Source organism: Clytia hemisphaerica, unplaced genomic scaffold (genome assembly GCF_902728285.1).
Source record: "Clytia hemisphaerica strain Z4C2 unplaced genomic scaffold, Clytia hemisphaerica genome assembly, whole genome shotgun sequence".
NCBI lineage: Eukaryota > Metazoa > Cnidaria > Hydrozoa > Leptothecata > Clytiidae > Clytia > Clytia hemisphaerica.
This window is the reverse complement of record NW_027103621.1, coordinates 2,182,381-2,202,388: the sequence shown is the minus strand read 5'-3', so window position 1 is coordinate 2,202,388 and position 20,008 is coordinate 2,182,381. Positions and strand designations below refer to the sequence as shown.

The 20,008-nt window shown below is 34.7% G+C and overlaps 1 protein-coding gene across 1 annotated transcript in view; it reads left to right on the top strand.

Moving 5' to 3' along the window:
• LOC136802303 (uncharacterized) overlaps positions 1 to 20,008 on the top strand; it is a 60,858-nt gene that overhangs the window by 16,557 nt on the left and 24,293 nt on the right. The window contains exon 2 of the mRNA XM_067059019.1: positions 9,306 to 9,422. Within this exon, the coding sequence (XP_066915120.1) occupies positions 9,410 to 9,422 (13 nt within the window). The 5' untranslated portion in view covers positions 9,306 to 9,409. The remainder of the gene's footprint in view (positions 1 to 9,305; positions 9,423 to 20,008) is intronic.

Sequence of the window (20,008 nt, the reverse complement as noted above, 5' to 3'; positions counted from 1 at the left end):
CGAGCATGTCTGTGTTTGTTCTTGATTATGCATTAAAAACATAAATGTTAAAAGTAATTTATAAATTCGTCCTTGACCTTTCGACATCTTGATTCCGAAACAAAAAGTCTTTTAAACACTTCAAGCGTCTCGTTGTATGTAAACAGTAAATCAAATTTCGTCAGTTAATGGATACGAATGAGGGAATATTCAATGTAACTTCATGCCATCAATCAATCAACTGGATTCTTTATAGTAACTCGAACTCGATCGATCGGTGTTTTTGTACTGGCTCTCTTTACATAAAGCGTCTTGTCTGCTCGCCAACGAGATGGGTTAATGAAGATCTCAGGTTACCGTTACAACTCTAGACAGGGTATTTTGATGAATATGACTCTCCCTTGCGTTTGTGTGACTCTCCAATGAATCAATTCAATCCACAATTATTCCTTATATCAATACGTCTTGATTTCAAAACCTCAGAAAGTTATTCTCCTTCTTCCCACAATTCAACAGTTTTTTTTCGATTTTATTTATTCGTTGTTTATCGATCTATGGAAGAAAACAAAACGTGAAAAACATGATGATTGTAATATCAAAATTTAGGGAAAAGACTCACCACATACCTTGCACTCAAAACAACTATGTTAATTTTTCATAACGGGAACTCACTCAAAAAAGCCGGATACCTTTAGTTTTTTACGGACGACAGCTCAATGAACAATCACCCTATCCGGAATAGCATGGCTATTCCTGTAGAAAAATAAAGGTTTCAAACGTATCATAAGTGTTTCTGTTATAGGTATTTGACTACATAATATTAATTATGAAAATGAATTCGAAAGACGATTTGCATAATTCAAGAGCCGGTATAATCATAAGAAGCATCATCGTTTATACTTCCCAAAAAGAATCCAAAAAGCAAAACAATGAGTCAATAAATCACTCGGGTTTTTGTCTAACTTATGTAAACCATCTGACATGAAACGTCATAACAACATTCATTTAACTTACATAACATACTTAAGATGTTAGGTGAACGTTGAAGCAACGTTATTGTGGACCAGCTCTAAAAGTGTCAAAGTACATTTTCCCTATTTCTTCCACCCATAGAATGTTATATCCTAAAATCAGATAAATGCTTCAAAAATGTGTTTATAGCACGTTGAACTAGATTACATGAAACTGAAAACCATGAACTCTACAATTATTTCTTTGACAAGTTGCAGTACATTCAACCTTAAATCCCTTGTCCATATGCACTCTGTTGAAAAGTGTCTGCTTTAAATGAAGTTCAACTTAATTTAGGCTACACGACAATTTGAAGTGACGTCAAAATGATTTCTTTTTTCACATTGATCAAAAACCATCCGCTTTTAATGTCCTGATCAAATAATACTCTCTCTCTAAAATCAAGTCTAAATATTACTCTTAATTTCCTCTTACATCCTGTACTATATACTTGTTCATTGGCCTCACTCACCCTCTTAAAAACAAACCGGTTAAATAGTATCCCCTCGCAAAAGGGGTATGCGTAACGGATATGGTTTTTAAAATTCCCGTTGAAGATAATGGCCTGGGAATAAGTCTTTGTCATCACAATACGAGTGTAAGGAATGGTATTCTCTAAAAGAAATCTTGCCACTGTTTACCATTACCTGAAGGAAATCCTTTCCTTTTCTGCAAAAAAGAGGCTAGCTATTGCATGGTCCCTACGATCTGCAACTACTGGAATGGATCATAAACTTCCCACATAAAAGAACTTTTAACTCTGGTCGTCAGCAGCGCGATTTGAATATTTTAAAATCTAAGGTAAATTAGAAATTACCATGGCGGGCTTGTCGACTTCAAAACTGGACACACTTCCACGGGAAATCTGTGAGCAGTTCGAATATCAGGTGTGTAAATGAATATGATATCTGTAGTGGTCCCCTGAGGTAGCCACTCGGCTTGTTACTTACGTCAATCGACCAGTGTACGACCCTGGAAAGTGAATCCAAGTTTTTATCTATCCTGTGAAGCTTATTGACTTGACTCAAATATTTAAATCCTCTAAAACCCTATTTAATCAATTCAACGCGGTACAGATCATAAGGCAATCTAAAGTCAATAAAATGATAATCCATAGAATCGATTGGGGAAAAAGTAACACATCAAAATGTAAAATATATAATAAAATCAACAACCATTAATCCTAATAGTACTGCAATAGTAAGCAGGAAAAAATCGAGGAAAAAGAAAAGTTTTCTAAATTTGAACGTTTTTTAAACGTCCTGTAAAACTGGATCATTTACCTACGGAATAAACCCAAACCACATGGTTCTTCAAATAATAATATAAGACATTTGTACTGTGCTTTTTCCTCGTTCTTTCAGTAAAATTGTCACGTCTTCAGGCTGAACTCTCACATCAATTGCAAATAAAATTCCAAGTAGATATGACTTCATACTTTTATTTTTGTGATGGGTGAAAATGTAATGTTATTGTTGCGAGAGATTTCGTGAGTCTGTTTTTTTCTCTCCGAAATTTTCTTTTGGTTTTTAATATGATGATTAAATGCCGTATGTCTTTGCAGATCATGCGGTATAAGAAGCAGCATTTTTTTCTTTGCTACATACCTCTTCTCAAAATCCCCTTGGAACTTATAAGCAAAATTTTGAGACAATTGCATATGAGATTTAAGTATTATAGTATACGCAATTCAGCGCATAACACATTACTTTAGTAAATCATAAATTGCACAGATCGGACATTTGAATAAACGGGCACTAATACCTGGGGTTTCTAAGGTGTTGCCAAAACCTTCGAACTCTTATAAAGGAAGCTAATTTTTGGTCATAAGATTTCCCTTAGAGGATGGATGAGTTTTCGAAAATTATCTTACATTGAGAGACTTGAATCAATTTTCCCCTCAAAAATTGCGTTCGTTTTGTCTTGGCGAACGTTATGGCACCAGTAGCATTGTAACTTGTAAACAAACTTTAGTCTCGGGTTGTCATTGAAAATTGCAATGAATGACAAACCACACACTTGACTTCATAATGTAATTCGTGACAAACAAGAAAATTGCATTAAAATAAACAAAAATCACTTCGCACTCAGGGATTTTTCTAAGCACTATTTTACTACCGTATACCGGCAAAAATACTCAATCCAAGATTGAGTTATGAAACTCAATCCGAAATATAAAAAAAAGATTTACAAGAAAAAAGTTTCAAAGCAGTTTTCTCAGAAACGCCAATTATTTGTTTTTAATCAGTATAGAGTAAAGACAAGAGAATGGAAAAAAATGTGTTCTCTCGTAATGTTTCTTGGTACGCGGTCACGTCATAAATTCGATGTGTTTCATTGTTTTCATCAGAGAATTCATTCATTGCTACGTTTCACAAACTTTTTTGGTTTTCACTAGACCATTTTATCTATGTATCCGGTGTTTACCAAAAATAAATTCTTGAGGGTGAGATAATTATTGATCTTTTCAAGGAAGAAAAAATTAGAGAGAGATAGTCTCGTTCAGTTTGACGCCACAGCTTGATTGAATTATAGCTTCGGCGTGAAAAACAGTAGGGTGTTTTTAATGCGAGGATGAATTATAGCTTCGCACTTCGCAAAATGCGAAGTGAATTTTAGATTTAGCTACCCAAAAAGATTTCCTAACTCGAAAATGCGAAGTTAAAAAATTATAAGAAAACACCTATTTTGCTACTTCTTTCATTCGTTTATCTATTGCTTTATCTACTTGCCACTTCGCTACTTTATTCATTCGTTTATCTATTGCTTTATCAACTCGCTACTTCTCTACTTTATTCATTCGTCTATCTATTTCTTCATCTACTTGCCACTTCGCTACTTTATTCATTCGTTTATCTATTGCTTTATCAACTTGCTGCTTCGCTACTTTATTCACTCGTTTATCTATTACTTTATCAACTCGGTTACTTTATTCGCTCGTTTATCTATCGCTTTATCATCTCGCCACTTCGCTACTTTATTCATTCGTTTATCTTTTGCTTTATATACTCGCTACTTCGCTAATATATTCTCTCGTTTATCTATTGCTTTGTATACTCGCTACCGCAACTTTCTTCATTCGTTTATCTATTGCTTTATCTACTCGTTACTTCAAAACTTCAATATACTTTGCTTTGTCTATAACCTCTTACTTCTTCGCTTTTCTAGAGAAATGAACTGAAGATACTTTTGCATTTACTTCAAAATAACATCGCAAAATACTAAAAATGTTTCGACAACAATGTAAAAATTTCGCCTGCGGCGCTCCTTTTTTACCTCGCTTCTCCTTCGCTACTTTAAAATGCACTCGTTTATATATTACTTTATCAACTCGGTTACTTTATTCGCTCGTTTATCTATTGCTTAAAATTTATAATTCGAACCCTGGGCGTGAAATGGGCCAAAATCTTTCTATTTTTACTTAAGCGGCGTTATTGTTTTCACTTTTTGTTCTTGTTTAAAGCAATCCAGGGCCAAATTTGGAGTTAAAATTTTCTAAAGGGGGCTTAGAGCGCCCCCCCAGACCCCCTGCTCTAAATCACGCTCGCTTCGCTCGCGTATTTTTACGCATCTTAAACTCAATCTAATTATACAAAAACGGTAGTAGCTCAAAGTGCTTGAAAAAATCCCTGGCACTTAATTTATCTTTACTGTCAATTCTTGCGCTGTCTACAAGCTCATTGCGTTAAACAGAACTCAACGATAACAAATTTTCTTATCAGAGCACGCAAAATGGTTCCACACGGAGAATTGTACCGCAGCCCGTTCCGAAGGCTGAAATCCTACAACGAGTTTCGCGATCTAGAGATATTGAACCCGGCCTTAAGTTGCCGAATCTCTGATTAGAGATCTAATCGTAAACGCTGCATGCCTAAATATCAGTCTCCGGTCACTATTTAGCTCTCTTAGCAAAGTAGATCTTCACGAGGGATGAATATACTACTATATAGTGGATCGTTTGTAGAAATTAGTCGCTGATGCTACAGAAACCCGTCCTCCCTTCAATACTTCACCTTGCTAGCAAATCAACCTTGAAACTATTTGCATGACTACAAATTACTTGACTTGAAACTCTATCAAAACAACCATATAAAAGATAATAGGAGGCACCCCAAACGAATAACAGAACGCACGCGAGCATCATAGTATATTGTGTAGTATCAAGCTTCGTATTCAAGATTATAAAGAAAATGATTATTGATTAAGCGAATTAAAATAGCACAACCCAGTGTGTGACTTCCATATTACACTTGAATTATAATGATACACATCCGTATAATACGAAGGAATTTCACTCATCAATGCATTTCCATTACAAATAAAGGGAAAGTGACGTTTCACTGTATAGTAGAGAGACTATGGTATTTTTATCAGTCAGTCTGACTGCTTGCTGACATGAAGTTTCCGGGATTTCGAAAGGTCGATTATTAGTATGTATTGATATCTCTTTTATACACACAACAAACACCTTTCCGTGTCTTTCAGCTCTAAACAGAGTTACAATGTATCGGTTTTAAGAAATAGATTTTAAAGTTAACTCTCTCTCTCTAATTCGATCTTTAAGAAACCAAGACTTTTTTGCATGAGAATTAAAGTTACAAAAAGTGTTTCTTTATACGACTTCGTAGCTGGAATTGATCAATACTCAGTTCGAGCTATAGAAAGATCCGAATGGTGATGCTCGAATTAGAGAGAGTTGACTGTCCTATATTATTAATCTGAAATATAAAGCAATCTCTAAAGGCCTAAGCATGTTAAGAAATTCCTTCGAGAATGTATTACGTGCGAACTCTTATCGCATAACGCCAAAGAACAGATCCAACCGTTTACAAACAAGAGTGCAAAATTAACAAATCACTGGTTTCTTTCTATCTTTAGCAGAATTAAGCAAGCAAGCAGCTGTACACATTGCAACAACAGTCGCAATCGATTGAGCAGCACATTCAAATGAATGTAGTACAAAAATAAAACATTACAAACTGAAGCATAATAACACCTCAATTATATTACATCAAGAAAATGAACTTAATTACTAAAGTTGTTTAGTTGTAGAGACACAAACCAATTCTCCGCTCCTTATCTTCTACCCGAAAGCTATTTCATAGCATAATAACTCAAACGAAACACCGACACTCCTTAGCTAATTTGCATTACCCTTTAAAAAAAATAAATTGCAGAAAGCTAGATAGCTTTTTCTCCCTTTCTCTCTCCTTTCTATATTTTCTGTGTCCACTTTTCGCGTTCAATACTAATTTGTACAACTTTTAACTTGTAATTGTTTTTCATTTATTTGATTGATTTCGATCATTAGCATTGTGAGAATCTGGTGAAAGTTTGCAAAAGTTTGCACGATAAACATAAGACTACAGTATGGGACTTCTTTCGTGACTTTTCAAATCAAATGTTTTATTTTTTGATAACAAACCAAAAGCTGCGCATTTTCAAAGTCCATGTATCTCTATATTTTGCAAGAACTGCAATGTGCTCAATGCTCAACAGAAGCAATCGCCACATTCTCGATAATCAATTAATCAATTATTTACTCTAGTTTTCAAAAATCTGTTCCCTAAAATCCTCTCTCTAAATCATCAGAAAACCCTTCTAAAACATGAAGCGGTGTGAGCAAGTAAGCAAAATACAAAGCCCTTTCGCTCCCCTCCGATCGTACTTTCAAAATGATCTGGAGGCCATTCAAAAGTGACAAGCAAGTCAGCTCACTATTCAACTAATCCCCTTTCTATAACCCTTCAAAGAACAAAACAAAAATACAACACAAACACAACAAAAAAAGTATTCTTTTTTCTTTTATTCTGTTTCATTCAACTACTGCTTTGACAAAACTTGACAATGGTAAGCAGCTTCTCAATGAAAAATTCAAAATCCTTTTTGTTCATTTCTTTAAAAAAATCCGTCTTTTTATTCTTTTCGCATTAATACGTCATTTTGCCGTATTAAAACGACGTCGGATAATTTCCTCACTGTGTAGGAGAGATATTAAGTCGACCTCACAAAAAGAGATGACATCTCTTGCGAAAAAACACACTCCTTCCGGTGCGTAAAAATAGAGCGTGATACGTCACATAGCTGTAACGTCACATAAAGAGGTGCATTAAACGTGTTGTCTTGCTTTTATGATGTACTTACACTTTTCAAACTTTTCCATTGTAAAAACCAATAGACTGTCCAAAACAAAATTCCTCCTTTTTTAATAAATTTACGTACAGGAGACTATACGTACGCGTAATGCCTGCCATCCTCTTTCCAAAGAAGCTCTATCTAAACTTGGGATATGTTTTTATTTGATAAGCATTCTGCATTGACTAACGTTTCAATGACTTAACACTACATCACATGGTCGCTAGATGGACGCCTGATGGGCGTTGAAACAACGTTGTGAGCCAGGTGGGTTACTGGTTACAATGCTGCTATACCTTATTACTCGGGTTGAATTTTTTCCAATAATTTTGTGTTCACTTAGTCGGCTTGCTTAATGACGATAAAGTTTGGGAAAATGTCTACCTCGAATTATATCATGTATGCAAGTACTGGTTAAGGGCTTAATGTATACAGATTATTACAGATCGAAAGAACCTGAAAGGACATATCATTGAAACCTTCTATAAGCATTTATATGGAAATATCAGATACATACGAAAATTCGTGATAATTAACATCACTTTGATAAAAGGTTTGCATACGGAGAAACAGAAATTTGTTTGTTGTGACAAAAAGCTACCAAAATTATTTAGCGTTGGAGTGAGTTTAATCATAGCTCTCTATCTCCCTCTGCAGCAGTCAGCTAGCTCCTTTCCGTACATTTGCAAGAGAAATGTTGAACTTTGTAGGTGTATTTAATCATGAACATGATTTAATTTAAGAGCTCCCGTTGGGTATCTTTTGTAAATAATATGGGTGTCGAAAATGAATATATTCAACTATAGAGTTATGATTGCTTCTTCTGGAAAGTTTTCACACCCCTTAAGACAATAGATTTTTATTTCCATTGAAATTTCGATCGAAATTTTCATCCCATAGCCTCACTGTTGGAAAAAATTCTCACATGAGCTGTGAGACAGAGGTGTGCTTTCTAAATGGAAAATTAAGTTGCACCCAGAACTAAAGACATACTGTAAACAGCCTGATTGAATTTCTTTTCCACCCAGAGTATACCTAATATGAAATGACTTCATTTAGAGACGAGTTCCCCTTGTGATATCAAAAGTATGACAGCCAAGTGTGCCAAGCTACAGTATTATACCTTAGGTCGATTAAAAATTACAACCACCAAATCTTCTATCTTCTATCTGAACACCAAGAAGAGATTTTTTTGCACATCTTGCAGTTATCAAATTTCTACCTACAACAGCCTGCCAATGAAATTAAGTTTCAAGTACTTTCATAAACGTCTTTATTTCTCTATACTCTTGCCATGTAGACATATGACTAACTGTCATGGTTTGGCTGGCAGCAAGCACTCAAGTAGCACTTTGCACTATCGTAATTTGGAAAGATCCACTTGACAAATGGCCAATTGACAGCACACAAATCTCTATTAAAGAAAACAAAAGACTTGGTTGGATTTCAGAAAGAACAAAAAAACTTGCAGACTAAAAGATCTTTTACAGTCATAAGAAGTTTTATGCAATCATTTCAGATTATTCCAGATTTTCAAATATGGCCCAATCTATTTGAAACCATGAAAGGAAATTTATCATAGAATAGATACTAGATACCAGAATACAGTCATAAAAATAATCCCAAAACTTTTTTCCCAATTCCATAAAATCTTTGTAAAATATTACATAGATTCAGTATTTTTCTTGCATAATTTATTATTATCAAATTGTCAAACTCATATTTATCACAACAAAAATATCATCAACATAATTCAGCGTTGAAAATGTACAACCCCTTTGATAAATTCAACATTCCAATTAGCTGCTGTTAATTGGTTTGCAATCATTTTATTATAAGCGTAATTTTGAATAATTTTAATTTTCTGCTTTTTACCCTCAATTTTATGAACCGTCCGAATTTTTTCCTAAGAATTCTTGTTAGTGTCATAGCTGGGTTGGAAATTGTTAAAACGGGGAACATCTCATTAGATAAGAAACAATCCAGTTACAGTTTAAAGTTTTTATAAATATGACCTTACTTGTTCTTATAAGATGTCTTGTCATTTGTTGTTCACACCTTAGCAATTGTCAAATAATAACTTGACAATGGCTCTTAAATTGCCCAATTAGGGGCATAAACTGAAATTGTCATAATGTGTACGAAAATTTTTCAATGTTTTTATTTTTCTTTATTTTTAGCTATGGATGATTTGGGACTAAGGTGATTCGTTTGAGGTTGTTATGGATAGGAGATTTGTCATGGTGTAAAATTTGAAAAATGGTGGTGTACATCAATCATTTAAATGAAATCTATTGGTAAGTGCATTACACGTCTGATTTTTTATAAGAATATCCAAAATTTTGAAGCCTTGGGATGTTCTTACCTTTTTGAGTTTTAAGCCTAATAGTGTTCTTATTTTCACCATTTTGTGAGGTATTTTTTCTCCAATATTCTAAGAGATTGTGTTTTAGAGTCTGCGAAGCTCTAAAATGATCTTAACTTGTCCTTAATGTTTTGGCCATCGAAGTGTTATGTTCTTAAATAGATTGTTCTAATAGAAAACATGTACTTTTCTGTGGAATCAAAAACGAAGTTACAAGTCAAGTTTCTTGGCTTTCTTGTTCATTTCATATCATACATGTGTATTCTTTACGATATCTATACTATTATGAGAACAGTAGGCTTCGAGATTAGAATATTTAAGATTTTAAGGCTTATAATGCAAAAATTTAAAAACATTCAAAGGCTTCCACACTTTTGATGTTCTGTTAATGTGTAAATATACACGATAATTTCAAACTTGGTATGAAGGGTGAAAGTATCAGAAAACCACCACTGCAAAAGCTAGCTAGCTTATTATACTTTTGCAAGAAAATCAATTACCCTATTGTCTCTGTCACGACGTCATTTGGACGTCACAAAAACGTGTTTTGAATCCTTACAACGAAAACCCGTTTAAATTACAAGGTAATTGTTACAGATTTAAAGTGAGATTTAGCAACGGATCTAACCATTTAACGACGTGCTATTATAATGTCAAACATACCCTAATTAGTAACAAGTAGATCTTTGAAAATCTTGCAGAATTTCCTGCCCTGTTCTTTGAAATAAACAAAAAAGAAAGCCTTAGCTCCCTTCAAAGTACTTATAACCCTTTCGATTGTTTTTCGATAAAGCTTCTTTTTCTCTAAACCAGCTTTAGAATCTATTTTTGATTCGACCATCGGACATTACAAAAGCTACTACAGTCTCCATCCGCATGAGCTTCTTCGTTGAATCTTTTTGAAATAAAAAACCCCTTTTGTGACGTCCTGCCACAATAACATTCAAAGATATCAAGGCGGAGTCTTTTATACGGAAGCATCCGAAAAAGACCGTTTTTCGGTTTTTGTCCAAAATATAGAAATAATGGAAAAGAGAAAGTGCTTTTGGGTGTTTTTCCGTTTAAAAGATTTCCTCATGGATATCTCGAATTTACCTTTAACGTGCGTTAATGATAGTCCTTTTCATAAATTATTTTGAGTGCAACGACTGCCTCATTTTGAAGTCATTACCAAGATGACTAAATTCCTTGAGTGTTCAAGTGTTACTCTTGTTTAGATAGAGTATACTTCTTATGATCTCTCTTCTGGGAATCAATTACCATGAAAATATTTTGAAAACGAGGTAAGAGTTGCTCGTGATGTAATTTATGAAAAGGTCTATTACTCGGTTCATTTAACCATTGCCACGCACTACTGGTAACTCGACATTACCAGCAAAAATGATTGAGACCATTCTACTGTCTTTGACATTCGGCGTCAGTTTATTTCAAGCAGATATGTTTGAAAGCGTTTATCTACAGAAAATTAATCTTCTTTACTTACTTAATTAATCCAAAGACGCGCGTATTGCGTGCCATTAGCCTTGATATTTATAGTAAACTTAATCGTCTAAAGACTTTGATATAGGGTTCATTATCTCACTGTCCAACTTTTAGAAGGGTTCAGATTAAACTTCATGTATATATAGCCATCGTGGTTCAGTCAGTGAAGCTCCAATAATGCAAACTTGACTAGTTTCCTTCCTTCCATCCGTCTGTCTGTATTTCTACATGTGCATACGGCCTTATTTTGCTAGGACTTAAAAGCTTTTTGGTGTTGAATTTGTTGTTTTTCAATTATAACTATTTGTCTATCTGCCCGCCTGCCTATCTGCCTGGTATCTCTATTTTCCATGGTAAAATCTTTTACCACGAAAACTTTATTGATTATGGGAGAGTCAGAATCATGCAACAGCAAGTATCTTTCCATAATTAGCTCAAAGGGAAAAGGGCGACAGTCACTGCCGAAGTTTTTTATAAACCTATTAGCGAGTGTTTATATCATTTAGATCTTGCATAATAATTTTCCCACGGATTAACATAAAAAACATCAAGAGAGTCTTTACTGTATAATTTATCAGATAATTTCTCTCCCTGGATAATCTTGTTACGGCAGCGCCAATTCAACTTAATTTGTGCGTCAAATTGTTTTGACATCTGTAGGTCATGCATCATGAATATGCATCTCCTGCTTCAATAGGACGCGTAGAATGTGAATATTGACCTTGGATTAAAACTTGACAATTTTCTTTCCATCCTTATCGTCTCAAGAGGCGTACGTGTAAATTCTGCTTGGAAATAGGGTAGATGATGAAGTTCGCTCCTCTTTTATCCTGTTCTTTTTATTTTCAACACATTTCTGTCTCCTGTAACGATGATGTGGGTTCTGGAGGAACTATTTCTGGAACATTTGCATTGTATTTTCGCCCTAACACATAGAAGGAAGATGTAGGAGAATTAGATGGCTTCCAGGCCAAAACGTCGCGTCATCTTCAGGCTAATGAATTTTCCTTATCTACCAATTTCAATTGTGTATTATGTGACATGCGCGTTACGTGGGATGGGCGTGGTATCTTTATAGAGACAGCGTTAGGAAATTAGACTTATTAAGACTTTTTTTAAACTATCAGTTTAAAAATTTAGTTAAATTGAAATGGAGCAAGATGATTATTCTTACTCTGTATCACTAAGCCATTTGTCTTTCAGCCTCCACGGACAAATAAAAGACACCAAGGCATTGTCTTTTTATATCCAATTTAAAATGTCATTTATCAGCAATCCACAGCTTTTTAACCACAATGTGGATGATTCAATATCCCTATCTTCTCCACACCTACATCCCTTCCTTCAAACACCCACCCATCCATCCACAATTTAATTAGTTTCATAGCTTTTGCAATCATTGCCAAGTAATGCAGATATTCAATTCATATAATTGAATTGTTTTTTATTTAGTGATTAAAACCTTGAAATTTTCCGAGCAATTTTTAGCGGGCAATTGACTATCTATGTAATTGCACAATAGATGTTTAACCTTTTTCTCTTGATGAACCTGTGTTTTACTATGTAGATTTCTTATTCTAGTGAATCGATTTGAAGTTTTACGACTGTTGAATCCTTCCCAACAAACCAGTCAACTGGACTCTCGCCTTTCAATTGCAGCCCTACCTATAGCACGGGGTCAACTTAATTAAAGTTTTTGTATAGACTGGAAGGTGCCATTAAGTAGTGGGGTAGTTTTCAATATTTGGACTCAGCGTCATCAATAAATTGTTCTTTTCCAGAAAAAAAATCTTACCCCCACTGTTAAGGATATTGATTTTTTGAAGTATCGAACCCCCTGGATATCCTACTTTATTAGTATAAAGACCATATGAATATCCACTCCTTAAAATATGCTCAACCCCCTGGATATCCTCTCTTATAAAGATGCTTACCCCTGCCCCTGGATATCATATTTTTTACTTGAAAAGACACTACCCCCTCAATATTCGCTCCCTTGTAGATATTTACCCCCTGGATATCCACTTTGTCCGTCATACATTTTGAAACTCTTCAAGTCCGCCCCTGGGATCAATCAAGCATAATCACTTTCAATAGATGCAACCAGGCAGACAGACACCTATTACCTTTTCAGACAAATGTCACATCAACAAACGATGAATTTTCCAAGATAAGAATTATTTTTGTAGAATCGATTGAAAAAAGGTTTATCTAATCTAATAAAGACCTGTCCATAAAATTTTTGTACGCTATACGGGTTACTGTTTTCAACCGAGGAAAGTCTTTTTAAACTTCTGAATATCCTATCCACAACAGAATATTTCTAAGTGAAATCACCCAAAAAATTACATTAAGATTACTCATTACTCATTACTCATCGTATATGAATTGTTTCAACCTCGCTGATAACTAATGTTGCTGAAGCGAACCATGGTGCAGTGGTAGAGCATCCTGCTACGGTTCGCAAGGTTGTGGGTTCAATCCCCAGTCGGGTCATACCAAAGATTCCCAAAATGGTACTTGATGCCTCTCTCCTTGATGCTCAGCAATTAAGAGAAGGATCAAGGGTAAGTGGAGAAATCCAGAGAGAAAGAGTGGCACCCTCCCCTATCTTCGGGTGGTAGCTATCGAAAGAGGAGCCTTCGGGTTGCCTCCGACTGTGGTCGCAGACTTACTTACTTAATGTTGCTGGAACAATGGCACATTTTTGTGCTTACCTGGTTTTCGGAAAAAGCAAAAAAAAAATTACTTTGATTGAGATAAGATAACAACATAACAAATATTCCTACCAGAAAAAAAAATTCAAGAGGTCACAGTCACACAAGAAGAATTCATCGCTCCTTTATTCATGTTATACGATCCATACCAACGAGAAAACAGGTAGAAAAACCTCCACAGATCTAATAATCCAATTAGTACTAACCACTATTGTGAAATAAGAAAAGCCAAGGGTTGCTTTTAGCCTGTAACTTCCGCGTTCTTTTGTTTTCCTACACTAGGCTGGGATGTGACGTCAGACAATAGGTCATGTAATACACTTATTCGATTCTAATATCCTACATGATATCTCCTAATCAATACTCACTCGCAGTCCAATTGTATGTTCGTTTGTTCAGATTTCCCTTGCACAAAAATGCATTGAAATTTTATTACGTTTTTACCTCTTTCTAAAGAGAAATATAATAAGGCTTTATAAGGCTGGTAATACGTCATCTAACGGTATATTAAAGCGACATGCATGAATCGTAATATCTCGGAAAATACTTTAAAAATAGTTCAGGACATCGATCGATAGAAAATCTTTCCACCTCTCTGACCGAAAATATTCCAAAAATTCGGGCAAAATTTACAGATTTTATAGCACTGGTTTTGTAATTGACATTTTACATTATTGTTAGCTCTTGCCTGTTTTTTCTTGAAAATTCACAGAATTTGTGTCTAATAAATAAGTAGACTTCAACCGCAGGATCCCCTTTCTTTAGCTGTCTACCCGAAGGTAGGGGAGGGGTCAATCCTTTTCCCTGGATTTTTCCACTTACCCTTGACTCTTCTCCTTAATTGTTGAGCATCAAATAGAGACACATAAAATACCATTTATAAATTGTTTAGCCGAACGCCGGTATGATTTGGAAAGAAAGAATCCTCATCAAAAAATGAATTGAATTGGCGAATAAGTGTATTAAAGGGTAAGTACTGATAAGTAGACTCATTTTAAACAAAATGAAATAGTCTACGAATTTTCAAATTTCACGGAAGGTCCGGTGCGTTTAGGGTGTGGGTTGATAAGGTAGAGTCATCGATCGGTAAAGCAATTCGTGGAAACATATTACTGCTTCCTCAGCTAAACTCATGGAACAAATGACGTCACACTTGCTGACATCACAAAACTAACTGTGGTCTAATTACAACCCACTATAGATTATCCTTCTCTCGAATTGGTTTCTTACTAATCATCGAGAAATATTGTTACGTAAAAAGGTTACAAAAATAGTTTTCTGTGATCAAGCCAATAAGAGATTTCCTTTGGTCATTTATGACTTAAAGTTGGTTACAGATTTTATCGAAAGCATTACCTCCGATATTCTGTCCCTTTCTTTTATGAAATCCAGGCACTAAATTTTGCTTTGCTTGTTATTTCTCAGCCAATGCTTCGATATCTTAAAATGTTTGGTATCGTTGGGAAGGTAGGAAGGAGCTTATTAATTTACTGTTTTTCCGTGAAATTTGAAAAGAACATGAAGAAAAATGAAAAAGAAAAATTCTACTTTTTATAGATAGGTCGTATAAACGATATTTTTACATCTTTGGAAAGCTTAAAGCTTGGCGATTTCAAATATCAATACTTTTACTAGGAAATATAAATTGAAATTTGCAATATTCAATTGGTGATTATACTACATCTCATAAGAAACCACTTTGTCACCCCCGGAATTTTACATTGTGTAAGAAATTCTTTTCAGAAAAATCAGTCAATCTTCTTTACAATCTGTTGAATAAGAACATTCAAAATTTTTGAAGCTTTTGGAGGTTTTTAACTTTTTGAAGGATTCTCAAAGTAGCGCAAGTAATTGAATGCCTACAGAATAATCGAATACATTTAATTATTTTATCAGCCTTCCATAATTTATCAAAGGAAGGATTTAATCCGTGAATATGGGTAACCCTGTGGGGTTTTATATTGGTCCGCTCGAGAAAAGCACTTTTCAATATTATGGAAACTGAGCATCCCTAGGTAGTCATAAGCTCGGGAAATTTCATTTCCAAAGCCTAGGGAATAAAAAATCCTGAAATCCGAAAATTCCTGACCACTTCAAACAGCTTGCAAATTTTCTCTTTCAATTTTCAATGTAAGGTAAATAAAATAAGTAATTGAATCGTCGAATTTATCATTTGGAATGATATCGAATATATCAGACCTCCAACAATTTTAACGTTCTGGCCTGTAAAATTACCCACCAGGCAGGGAGTGAATCAAAAACATACAAATCATCTAGGCTATTCACTGCAAAAAATCGTTTCTTAAAGAAAGCTACATATCTTGTAGCCTGTAGCAAGAAAGCTAAACTCCTCGTAAGATATTAAACCTTATTATAGGTAAACACCAGTTCCAGTGGCGATGTGGGAAAATTTTTCTAGAAGGGCGAAAGTCAATTTTTGGACCTACCCCGGTGGGGTGGAGGTCCTATAAATTAACCTCTGTCCGTTCGTCCGCCCGTTCGTCCGCCCGTCCGTTCGTTACCAACTTTTCTCGAGATTGGCTCATTAGTTTTTTTCTGATATTTTGCACAAAGATGTGTAACTATAAACCCTCGAATGTGACGGAGCCCGATTTTCGAAAAAAAAATTTTTTGGGCAAATTTGGGCCAAAAAACGGCTAAAAAACGGGTTTTTTGGACTTTGTGAAAAATTGGATCATTAATTTTTTCTGATTTTTTGCATGAAAGTAGGTAAAAGATGGCTCAAGCAAGTTTTTGCAAAAAAAATTTTGTTGGCTCAAAAAACGCATGTTTATCTATAAGAATCACTAATAATAAGCATACATAAATGTTCTTAGTCAAATTACTCAATTTCTTTATGAGATAGATGTTTTTTTAGCTCACGAAGTCTTGAATATGAACGATTATTTCAAGAGCATGAAACTTTGGTTTCTAAACGTTTTTTATAAGAAAGAAACGAAAATTTTTAACTTTTTTCGAAACTTTCGCGGGTATAATATTTGTGTTCAGAATGATTGTTTAATGGTCACGCTCACGTAGATATCAATTATATGTGTGTTAAATTCATATCATAACCAGGTAGGTCCATAAAAGTATCACTTGTTTTTAAATGGCGCCCCCGATTTTCCAAAGTGGCGCCCTACCCACCAGTTTCTAAACATTTACTAATACAGTTGCCTAGGCATAACGAGGAAGGAAATATTTAGTGGATAAGAGTAGATTTCATTTAATGATGCTATATTGTACACAGAAAAACTTAGCTAGATTGCAAAGAAGTTACCAATTAATTTTATTGCGAGCGAAATGAGCGAAAAATATTGCAAGTAATTTAAAATTATCTCAGTAATATTGGTCTTGGGGCGCAATTTAAAGCGCATAAAGTACGATTTTTAAGATCTTTTAGAAAAATCTCTTATGGCGCTTTTTGTTCTTCGGCGCTCTTTCAAAAAAGCTCTGCCTGGGGGCCATGACCCCCCTGCCACAACGCCACTGACCAGTTCAATGTTTTATATTTACTTAGAATATTCAAAAGTCGAATCTTAAATTCTTTATTCAAGATAAATAGGGGGGGTTGTAGGGGTTCGAATTACCGTTTTCCCGTCAAAATTTTTGCTGAATCCCGGAATCCCGAAAATTGAAAAAAATAATAACGCCGTCACACCGGTTTGTACAGGTTCAAATATCGTCACCGTCTGATTTTAAAATACCGTTTTCCCGTCTTTTTTTTCGTCAACTCCCGTTATACCGTAATAAAAAAGGCCCAGTCCCGTCACACCGTAAAAAGTACAAACCTCTCTTAAATAATCTTACGGTGGAAATTTGTCAATAGTTCCCCCCTATTTTTCTTAAAATCATAATATTAATTTTCTTAAACTTTCTTGAAAAGGGCTACAATATAATTCAATAGCAAGCGCACTTTTTAACAATAGGCTCTTTTACTCGTATTAACATATTTCTTTTATCTTTCGAATATAAAAACATTTCAAAAGAATATTTTCCTGGAAATCGACGAGAAGATAGTGCTAAAATGCTATAAGAAGATTTACGCTTGTTGAGTGTTGAAAATTTTTCTATCGAAAAATGCACGCGGTGTGATAAGAGTCGTTAAGTAATTACATTGGAAAAAATTTCAAAGAATTTTAAGAAAGTTTTACTTACCTATCGGAATAGAAATATTTCTTATGTTAAGTAATTTGTTACCTAGCAGTGGCGTATTTAGGAATTTTGCAAAGTAGGTCACAAATTTGAAGCTGAGTGGTTCCAAGGCTGGTTCTTGCAGAGGTTTGTTATTCTTTGCATCACTTTTGTTTAGGCGTAGTTCAGATACACGTTTTTTTTTTTATAAGAACGTCAAAAATTTTCGAAGCCTTCGGATGTTCTTAGTTTTTGGATTTGAAGCCTAAAAATGTTCTTAAAATGTTCTTATTTTCAGAATTTTTTGAGCATTTTGATGTAATTTCTTAAGAAAATGCATGTTTTTAAGTCTCCAAAGCCTTAGAATGTTCTTAGAATGTTCTTAAATTTTTGGGCCTCGAAGCCTTATGTTCTTATATAGTTTGTTCTTATAAAAAAAAAAACGTGTATTCATTTTCGATCACAACAACAACAACCAAAAAGCAGGTAAGAAACAAAGTTTAGAGACTTTGAAAAATGCTTCATTTTTCCTAAAAAGTAACCATTTATAAGTTCAACTTACAACAGTGACAACAGGTGCTGATGCCCCGGGGGGGGGGCACTGGGTTTGCGGACTGACGGTATGTGCGGGCCAAAAATTGGCTTTTAAAATTGCACCCTTACAGTGCAGCAAAAATCAGTGAAAAAATCATACCCTTAGAGTGCATTTCCCCCCAAATTTTCGATCCCTTTCGTGCAAAAAATGGTCTAAATTCTAGCATTTTTGGTCAAAATATCTAGATTTTTCAAGGAAATTTCTACCTTTACAGTGCATCTCTAGCTTTTCCGACCCTTACAGTGCATTTTAAACATATTGGAAAAGGTACCCTTAGGACCCGCACATACCCGTCGGTCCTTTTGCCCAGCTGCCCCCCCCCCCCCCTCCCGGGGCTGATGCTTAATACCCTGACGATCAATTATAAGCGATCGATCCACAAGAATTACAGCTTTAAGATCAGTTAAGACGTGAAAAGTCATTTTGACTTTCACAAAATTTCAGATCAAACTCAAAAAGTTAACTGGGTCGCTTCAGCCAATAAAAACTGTGAAAGAGATGAGCTAGGAAATATGCGAATTCAGTATTGTTTTTTTTGTTTTGTTGACAGAGAAACTGTACGTAGCCTTATAGCTATTACCCCGATTTTTTCAGAAATTTTTCTAGGTCGTTTCAGCTATAAGCAAGTTTCACAATTTTTTATTATATTTTTTATTTTTTATTTAATTTCTCGGAAGTATGTCATTTGACCTAAAAATGATTGTTTGCGGTGTTGTTTAGGTTATATCACTTGTCAAAATGCAAGTCATTAGTTGGTTGTTACGTCACATCTATTGTTTTGGTGCAAAGTTTACATCAAGAATACTTCGATCGCCCAGTTCAGTATTTGTTTTTTGTGCAAACAAGTTTTTGTGTTGATCTAATAGAAACGTCAATATAAATGCTACCAGAAAACAAACCTTAAATCTAAATTGTTGAAGAAAAAAAACAGATTGGTTGTACTATACAAAATGATGAAGCTGAAAAGTTATTCTACCGTAAAGGGCAGATCGAAGTTTAACTTTCGATGTATATTCCTTGTTATTGGGACAATATTTTCGTTCTTTTATCTTGTCGGCAAAGGATTATCAGACTATTTCAAGGATAAAAAAGTGACGCCGGATGGAATGGCATTCAAGGCAGATTGTGTATGGAAAAGATACAATGTCACCGAATTAATTGCTAAAAACATAACCAAAGGTTCTATTAACTTTCAAAATTGCAGAGATACATATTTTGCAAACAATCACAATGTTTGCAACGGCACCGTTATATTTCGATGTGAAAGTGAAAATCATACAAAAGCAATTCTTCTAGGGGACACTACCACTGGTATTTTCGTTTTCTTCTTTATTTCAATGATGCTCATTGTATTTTCTCGCCAAAGAGCTTCAATATTTTTCCAATTTCGGAGAAGATGTAACGAACCAACAGAAAAGCTAATAAGACAATTACACGTGTGTATCGCCACAACTGTAGACCGTGAAAGAATGGAAGAATATGCAACACAATACCTTGATAAGTTTTTCATACAGACGTGTAAATCTTTTGATTTTCTTGATGGAATTGAATTGATGTTAGCAGGAAGTGTAGCTGAAACATTCAGTTTAC